This window comes from Sinocyclocheilus grahami, unplaced genomic scaffold (genome assembly GCF_001515645.1).
Source record: "Sinocyclocheilus grahami isolate Dianchi unplaced genomic scaffold, SAMN03320097.WGS_v1.1 scaffold73.1, whole genome shotgun sequence".
NCBI lineage: Eukaryota > Metazoa > Chordata > Actinopteri > Cypriniformes > Cyprinidae > Sinocyclocheilus > Sinocyclocheilus grahami.
The window spans coordinates 12416-21857 of record NW_015505252.1 but is presented as its reverse complement, the minus strand read 5'-3'; the positions used below and the strand labels follow the sequence as shown (position 1 = coordinate 21857).

Here is a 9442-nt window from a genome sequence, read left to right as displayed (position 1 = left end):
TATTTCCCGTTTGGCCCCGCCCCATAAACGACAAAAAATAAACAGAAAATATTACATAAGCACCGCAATCTACTCAGTGGGAGCTCTAATTTTCGTTAAAATATAATAGTAATAAAATCACTGTATTTTATAGTGTATTCATTTTACGTTTACAGCATTGTTATAAAATCATGTGCTGGTCTGACTGGTTTACAGCTTAATGGCGCCCTCTGTTGATCTCGGAGTGTAATTAAATAATTCAATGTTTTGCACATAAACGTGAGCAAGCGGTCCACGGATTATTTTCTCAGATTTGGAACTAATTCGACATATTTCTCTAAAATAAATTCCACAGTCAAAACAGCAGATTTTAATTCTGCCACAGTTTCTCAAAATGCTCTCAATATTTTTAGACTACATTATCAAAGTAAATAAAGACATAACATTATATTTTATATATTCTACTTTAATATAATGGTTATAATATACTGAGTAATGACTGGGAATATTGGGAAAGGTTCTTCCTCTATGAAATCTATAAACAAATGAACGTGAATTTATTAAATTATGTATTTTAAGTTTATTTAAAATTTATTTGTTGTTTCTATATTTGTATGCATTTTATTATTTATATATATATTTTTAATGTATTTTTATATTCTACAATATATTAGTAAAATAAGTCCAAATAACCACAAAAAAATGGGGTTAACTCAACATGAAATACTCAAAAAATTAAAAAAAGAAGGTACTGCAACACTGGTATTAAATATATACATTACTCTAACTCAAACATAAAAAAAGAGATAAAATATGAGTTTCCCCTAAAATGCAGAGAAAATAAACACAAGACAAGGGTTTATTTACAATCATGTTTTTATTTTTGCATTTGTCTTGATGGATATGTTTACAAAATGTATAAAACTAACAGAGGGTAAAGCAAACTAATATGTCCAAAGCACACAAATAAACAAACATATAAATCTAAAACTATAATAAATAGTGAAGCATCGATGCAGGATTCTCTGAAGATTTTGCATTATTGTTTGCATAAAGAAACACTCCCGAAGTGTTCTGGAAGTGTCTGAAATGACACGCACATAAATACATCTACTGTATTGGTCCAGTAATCATGATCTGTGAAATGCCTAAATCCCGAGATTACAGTAGTGTATCTCACGTTTTTCTGAGCTGCAACCGCTGTTTGTTTTTGGTCTGAATCACTATGTGGATGTATACAAGAGTGTATATTTTTCTGTATCTATGTGTTGGTGTGCATGTAGGTATACAGACATTACGCATTTAGTCTATATCCAGGTCGCTGTCAGAATCGTTAGGGTGAGTGACAGCGGCATTGCGGATAGACGAGTGTGTGTTTGGCTGTGTGTATTTCTCTGGAAGAAGCCCGTATTCTTGCAGCAGAGCTTCGACGTCTGTGGCGTAGAAATCATCTCCAAGCTGATCGGACACACGGACCAGATTCCCCACCAGCTCACCGCCGCGGTACAGCAGCAGGGCCGGCAAAGCCGAACTGCGGAAAAGAGCGCTGGTGCCGACCGAAGAGCCCCGGACCCGACAGAACTTCACCTGCAGGTCGTGGAGAGAAACAGAGAAGCAAGAAATCACAACCTAATACAAACTAAAAATACAGCGTACCCCAAAATTAGAATTTTCTGCAAATGTACTCAGGCCATCCAAGATGTAGATGAGTTTGTTTCTTCATGTGAACAGATTTGGAGAAATGTAGCATGACATCACTTGCTCAACCAATGGATCCTCTGCAGTGAATGGGTGCCGTCAGAATGAGAGCTGATAAAAACATCACAATAATCCACAAGTAATCCACACCACTCCAGTCCATCAGTTCATGTGTTGTGCATGTTTGTAAGAAACAAATCCATCAAGACATTTTTAACTTGAAACCATTGCTTCCAACAAAAATATGAGTCCTTTATCAATAAGAACACTTACTCCAGTTAAAAAGTTGTCCTGTCTGAATCAGGAGAGAAATCTGCACAGATCAAGCACAGTTTACAAGCCAAAACAATTCTAAATACATAGGGGGTGGACTTTTTCAATGCAGGAAGTATTATTATGGACAAAGGACTTGTATTTTGGCAAGAAGCAATGATTTAAAGTTAAAATATCTTGATATTATAATATATTTGTTTCTTATAAAATGCAGCTTTTCACTTCACAAGACATTAATTGATGGACTGGAGTGGTGTGGATTACGGTGATGTTTTTATCAGCTGTTTGGACTCTCATTCTGACGGCACCCATTCACTGCAGAGGATCTATTGGTGAGCAAGTGATGTAAATGTCTCTTAATCAGTTCAGATGAATAAACAAATACATCTACATCCTGAATGGCCTGAGGGTAAAGCAGCAAATGTTCCTTTTTTGCTGAACTATTCCTTTAAAGCTCTATAATGAAAACATTTCTTCATCATTGTTACCATTGGGTACTGCAGTGCGAGGCAGAGCAGGCTTCCATCCATGGCCTGGCAGGCGGGCACTTCTGGCTCATAGATGTGAACCAGCACCAGAGTGTTCTTGCCCTCCTCATCTACGGCGCGCAGGAACTCCTCCCCCGAAGAGATGTCAATCACCTTTTCGAAGCGCCGCCCTCCACACAGCTGTCGCTGCATCTCCTCCATGCGCTGCAGACGATACTGCTGGAGGAAGGCTTCATCATCTTCATCACCCTCCTCTTCTTCTTCTTCATCTACACGGAGGTTCATCTGAAGAAAAAGAAAAGAAAAAAAGGGAGAATTATAATTTGTTGCTGATATTCGGAAATGAGGAGGGCAAAGTGAAATGGATTTGAAAGGTAGAACAATTTATTTATATTTTTAATAATTAGTTTTTTATTTTTATAACATGAGACGTAATATCCATTTGATATAAATAATTAAGGTTATTAAAATGAACTAAAACTATTAAAAACATTTTCTTGATTAATGTGAACTGAAGTAAAATATTTGTTTAAAAAAAATCTTATTTTATTTCAGTTTGCAAGGCAACATTTCTAATTTTCAATTATTTTTAAGTTGTTAAGTACTAAAACAAATAAAAATGAAATAAAAAAAATAGTAAAAAGAAAATATATATACAGTGGGTACGGAAAGTATTCAGACCCCCTTAAATTTTTCACTCTTTGTTATACTGCAGCCATTTGCTAAAATCATTTAAGTTAATTTTTTTTCCTCAATGTACACACAGCACCCCATATTGACAGAAAAACACAGAATTGTTGACATTTTTGCAGATTTATTAAAAAAGAAAAACTGAAATATATATATATATATATATATATATATAAACATAAAAAAAATATGAAAATGACTAAATGACTAAAACTTCAACTAAAATTAAAATAAAAAAATATTAGTAAAAACTGTATTAGACAACTATCGTATCGTGATAATCTGTGACATTCAGTATGTTCACTTGTGCTTCTCACTTTGCCTGCGATCTTATCCTGCAGCTCCTTCTGTTTCTGTTTGTCGGCTTCTTCCTCCAGATGCGACTTGCAGGTCATGCTGAGTTTCTTGATGAGTCGCTCCATCTCTTTCTGCTGCTCCACGCGCTGCTCGTTCTCCAGCTGCTTGTATTTACGCCAGTCATTGATCACTCCCTTCGGCCCTGTGGGAGAAACACACACAGTCTCACGGATGTGTGGTTTGATGAACGTGGATGCAGCATCTTTTATTCAGAGGCTGAGAGACACACAAGTACAAATTTGTTTTCATAATTCACATTTAACAGTACCCAGGGCAGGACTTAGAGGGGCGGGGCCTCTGGGCTTGAGGTTATGTTTGGGCCCTATACCAACACTACAAATGCCCTCAAATAGAACATCATTATGGAGCAACACAAAATACACAAACATATGCTTTGAGGTTAATAAATAGTACAATTAATTTGCAATATGTCTAGGCTATAGTCAAAGTTTAAATGTAATATTAAATATTCATTATAATATAATAAACAGGATGTGTTCTCTCAGTTGAGAGATCAAAACCCTGAAAAAACTTGTGAGCAAAAAAAAAAAAAAAAAAGCCAGAGATGTTAATATTATAAAAGTTATTGTCATATCTGTGTCCTCTTATGTCAGGTTTTAATGTAGAAATATTAAATGATTGCAAAAATGAAATAAGCTACTTTTTTAAATATGAAACTACAAACGCCAGTAGGTGGCAGTAAGTGACTGTCTTAATGAGTTGAATCAACCGATTCGTTTAAAAAGCTGATTCATTTAACTTTGCAAACGACTGATTGAATCATTTGCTGGTCCGTGTAACGCTGAGGAACAAAACACTGTTGTTCGGAGACGCAGCGGTTCTGCTGTTTGTTCTATTTTCGTTCTGATGGAGCAAAACAGAATTTTGTGTCTCTGCAAGTTGTTGTTTATCGTACATTTGCGCAGATGTAAAAAAAAAAGAAAAACCCAGACTTGTTTGTGTGATAGGCTAAGTCCTATATCATAGGCATAGCTATGTTATAAGAACAGAAACTCATTAAATTGGTAATTCATTTTTTATTTAAAATCCTTTTGATGACATTTCTTCCCCACTATGTGTACTGACAGTAAGACGAGAGAGAGCGCTTAAAACTCATCAGATGATCGGATAATTTAGTGGAACATTATAGTAATATAGAATCATCCTCTGTAAAGAAATGAGGCGTGAACATTTGAGAATGTAGGCTATCATTATCTTTCTAAATGTGCGTTCTTTGGGGCTAAAGGCTTAATGGAGCTGTTTAAAGTAGCCATGTGATAACAAACCAATCGGCGCTAACGCGATTCAATACGTGTGTCCTTCTATGTGTAATAATCATAAATACCAGTTTATGCTGTTTGATTGTGGCCTCGGAGTTCGTAGTTGTAAGCTGTAGCCCCTGCTGGCCCGTTTAGATCTTGCGTGCGCAGTGGTAATGCGGCTAATAATTTCTAAATTCTGACTGGCATATAACGAACAAATCAAACAAAAGTAAATGGGCAAAGGCGGGGCCCCCTACAAGGCGGGGCCCATGGGCTGCAGCCCACTCAAGCCCAATGGTAAGTCCGGCCGTGGCCGTACCAGTGTTGACTGTGGCCTCGGATTTCGGATTTTTAATCTGTAGCCCCTGCTGGCCCGTTTAGATCTTGCGTGCGCAGTGGTAATGCGGCTAATAATTTCTAAATTCTGACTGGCATATAACGAACAAATCAAACAAAAGTAAATGGGCAAAGGCGGGGCCCCCTACAAGGCGGGGCCCATGGGCTGCAGCCCACTCAAGCCCAATGGTAAGTCCGGCCGTGGCCGTACCAGTGTTGACCGAACTGCCATCTGCACTGTAGTCCAGTTCCACATCCAGCACCTCCTGGTCGCGGATGGTTTTGGATGCGTTCTCCTCTTCCTCATGATCGCTCTCTTCATCCTCACTGCTGCTGTAGTAATACTGCAGCTTCTCCCCGAGGATCTTATCATCAAGTGTTGTCATGATGTCACACTGAGATAAATGTGAAACATACAAACATCACGCTGAGAACATCAAGAAACATCAGAATCAGCCGTTTTTAGATAAGCAGACAGCTTCCATTAAACAAAACACTAAATGAGACTCAAAATACAAGGTCATTAAAGGTAACGCTTCACAAGGTTCAATTGGTTAACATTAGTTAATGCTTTTTCATTTTCATTTTTTTGTATGTAATTATAAGTCAAGGTTTTGCTAAATAAAAGTGTACTTACAAAAATTATATTTTGTGAAATTAAAATATATTTAAACACAATATTAGGTATCATGAACAATAAACATGTTTTATCTACAGCATTTATTAATCTAGGTTAAAGGTATTTAATAAATGTCATAATGTTCCCTGTGGTAAACAAATATTTATAAATGGCGGGGCCCATGGGCTGCAGCCCACTCAAGCCCATAGGAAAGTCACCGTACCAGTGTTGACCGAACTGCCATCTGCACTGTAGTCCAGTTCCACATCCAGCACCTCCTGGTCGCGGATGGTTTTGGATGCGTTCTCCTCTTCCTCATGATCGCTCTCTTCATCCTCACTGCTGCTGTAGTAATACTGCAGCTTCTCCCCGAGGATCTTATCATCAAGTGTTGTCATGATGTCACACTGAGATAAATGTGAAAGACACACAGAAAACATACAAACATCACGCTGAGAACATCAAGAAACATCAGAATCAGCCGTTTTTAGATAAGCAGACAGCTTCCATTAAACAAAACACTAAATGAGACTCAAAATACAAGGTCATTAAAGGTAACGCTTCACAAGGTTCAATTGGTTAACATTAGTTAATGCTTTTTCATTTTTTTGTATGTAATTATAAGTCAAGGTTTTGCTAAATAAAAGTGTACTTACAAAAATTATATTTTGTGAAATTAAAAAACAATTTAAATATATTTAAACACAATATTAGGTATCATGAACAATAAACATGTTTTATCTACAGCATTTATTAATCTAGGTTAAAGGTATTTAATAAATGTCATAATGTTCCCTGTGGTAAACAAATATTTATAAACCCAATAAGAGTTTGAAGCGACTGACAGAAGGCGTTTCAAATCTGTTTTGGTGCCTGAAGGAGTTTTTTTTTTTTAAAGTCCCCCTGTAGTGAAAATCAAGTTTTTTATGTTATTTATTTGTCTGTGTGGTGTTTTTAATATGCTTTTAGGCAAACCATGTGTCAATCCATTAATCAACACCATTGCTGGGTATTTTCTCCTTAAAGGGATAGTTCACCCAAAAATGACAATTCTGTCATCATTTACTCACCCTCAAGTAGTTTCAAACCTGTATGAATGTCTTTGTTCTGCACAAAGGAAGATATTCTGAAGAATGTGGGAAACAGAGCAGTTCTGGGGCACCATTGACTTCCATAGTATTTTTTTCTCCTACTATGGAAGTCAATGGTGCCCCAAAACAGCCTGGTTACAAACTTTCTTCAAAATATCTCCCTTTCTGTTCGGCAGAACAAAGAAATTTATACGGGTTTGGAACTACCTGAGGGTGAGTAATTGATGACAGAATTTTAATTTTTGGGTGAACTATCCCTTTAAAGGGAGATGGTCCTCACCCCTCACTGCAGAACACAAGATCCAGGGGGCGAGGTTGGATCCAGATCCAGCCCACCCATCTCCACCCCTAAACCTACCATCTCCACCCCCTAGATGTGGATCCAACCCCGCCCCCTGGATCTTTGTTCTGCAGTGAGGCACTACTGCTTAAAGGGGTCATCGGATGCCCATTTTCCACAAGTTGATATGATTCTTTAGGGTCTTAATTTAAAGTCTGTAACATAGTTTGGTTAAAATTTCTCAATGGTGGTGTAAAAAACACCTTTTTTACCCTGTCAAAAACAGCTTTTTTCAGAGCATTCCGTTTTGTAGCATTTTCCTTTAAATGTTAATGAGCTCTGCTGACCCCTCCCCTCTCTTCAGAGCTGCTCTCTGAGGGACTGTTTACTTTAGCTACATTCAGTGTTGCCAGACGTATGATATTTATCGTATTTGTATGATAATTTTGACCTCTGTACGATGTACGATCAATAATTTAAAAAAAAATCCCATAATGTACGATAATTTCATAATTGAGTGACTCTTCAAATGATAGGTAGTTGTAATCATTAGGTTTCTATACTCATCCACGAAATCGGCTCATTACAGACACTATAGATGCGCTCGTGCACACCTCAGAGTGTGTTAAGAATGCAGGAGGGTGCCCTGCTTTTAAGCCAACGAGCACTATCTTGCGGTCCATGACGGCAAGAACCCCCTCAACATCTGGCAACACGCAGGCTTCCGATGACAGACTCACAGGTGGAGTTATTTATCTAGTTTTTTATCTATTGTGGTAATTTGCAGGTTGTGTCAAAAGTTGTTGGTCTAGATAAATAGCTGTATTCTGTACGTTTGACTCATGTACGATAATTTTCTTCCAAATACGATAATTTTGAGCTTCTGGTACGTTACTTGGACATTTCCAATCTGGCAACACTATCGGCATTCATCGTGAAACTTGCTAATTAGCATATTATAAGGAAAGGCGGTTTGCAAAGATTCATTAAAAAACCTTATACTCTGTAGGTGAAGCTGGATCACGAATGATTCATGCGAACATAGATGCATTTAGGTAGATCAAGGGGCTCATTCCCTTCAAAAACAAACGTAAAACACTTTGTCTTCAGCGGCTCAGATGTCGGAAGTAAATGACGACTGCTATGTTCATTATTACATCCAATAACAGAACACCTCAATCGCTTAGGAGACATTTTTGTCTACATCTGCTCCGGCGGGTGGATTTTTATCATTATAGGGTGGTTGTGTACACACACTGCCAACACACATTTCAGTTCAAACAACTTGTAAAAGTGCATGTAGCTTCCGATGACCCCTTTAAAACTGTAGTTTCCCAAAGGCTGTCCCAGATTAAAGGGATAGTTCACCCAAAAATGAAAATTCTGTCATCATTTACTCACCCTCAAGTAGTTTCAAACCTGTATGAATGTCTTTGTTCTGCAGAACACAAAGGAAGATATTCTGAAGAATGTGGGAAACGGAGCAGTTCTGGGGCACCACTGACTTCCATAGTATTTTTTTCTCCTACTATGGAAGTCAATGGTGCCCCAAAACAGCCTGGTTACAAACTTTCTTCAAAATATCTCCCTTTCTGTTCGGCAGAACAAAGAAATTTATACGGGTTTGGAACTACCTGAGGGTGAGTAATTGATGACAGAATTTTAATTTTTGGGTGAACTATCCCTTTAAAGGGAGATGGTCCTCACCCCTCACTGCAGAACACAAGATCCAGGGGGCGAGGTTGGATCCAGATCCAGCCCACCCATCTCCACCCCTAAACCTACCATCTCCACCCCCAAGATGTGGATCCAACCCCGCCCCCTGGATCTTTGTTCTGCAGTGAGGCACTACTGCTTAAAGGGGTCATCGGATGCCCATTTTCCACAAGTTGATATGATTCTTTAGGGTCTTAATTTAAAGTCTGTAACATAGTTTGGTTAAAATTTCTCAATGGTGGTGTAAAAAACACCCCTGTCAAAATGTCAAAAACAGCTTTTTTCAGAGCATTCCGTTTTGTAGCATTTTCCTTTAAATGTTAATGAGCTCTGCTCCCTCTCTTCCTCTCTTCCGGTTTTTTGTGTATTCTGTAACGCGCTACCATCAAAAACGAAAATAGACTCTTATGTTCACTTTTAGTACGATAATTTCATAATTGAGTGACTCTTCAAATGATAGGTAGTTGTAATCATTAGGTTTCTATACTCATCCACGAAATCGGCTCATTACAGACACTATAGATGCGCTCGTGCACACCTCAGAGTGTGTTAAGAATGCAGGAGGGTGCCCTGCTTTTAAGCCAACGAGCACTATCTTGCGGTCCATGACGGCAAGAACCCCCTCAACATCTGGCAACACGCAGGCTTCCGAT

At 38.1% G+C, this 9442-nt stretch overlaps 1 protein-coding gene across 1 annotated transcript; it reads right to left on the bottom strand.

Moving 5' to 3' along the window:
* Positions 1-855: 855 nt before the first annotated feature.
* On the bottom strand, positions 856-5508 carry LOC107585623 (phosducin-like protein). The gene is made up of 4 exons (XM_016272712.1): positions 5295-5508; positions 3446-3627; positions 2439-2723; positions 856-1566 (listed from the first exon to the last, which is right to left on the bottom strand). Exons 1-4 carry the CDS (start codon positions 5467-5469, stop codon positions 1282-1284), a joined length of 927 nt encoding a protein of 308 aa, XP_016128198.1. The 5' UTR covers positions 5470-5508; the 3' UTR covers positions 856-1281.
* Between the last annotated feature and the right edge of the window lie 3934 nt (positions 5509-9442).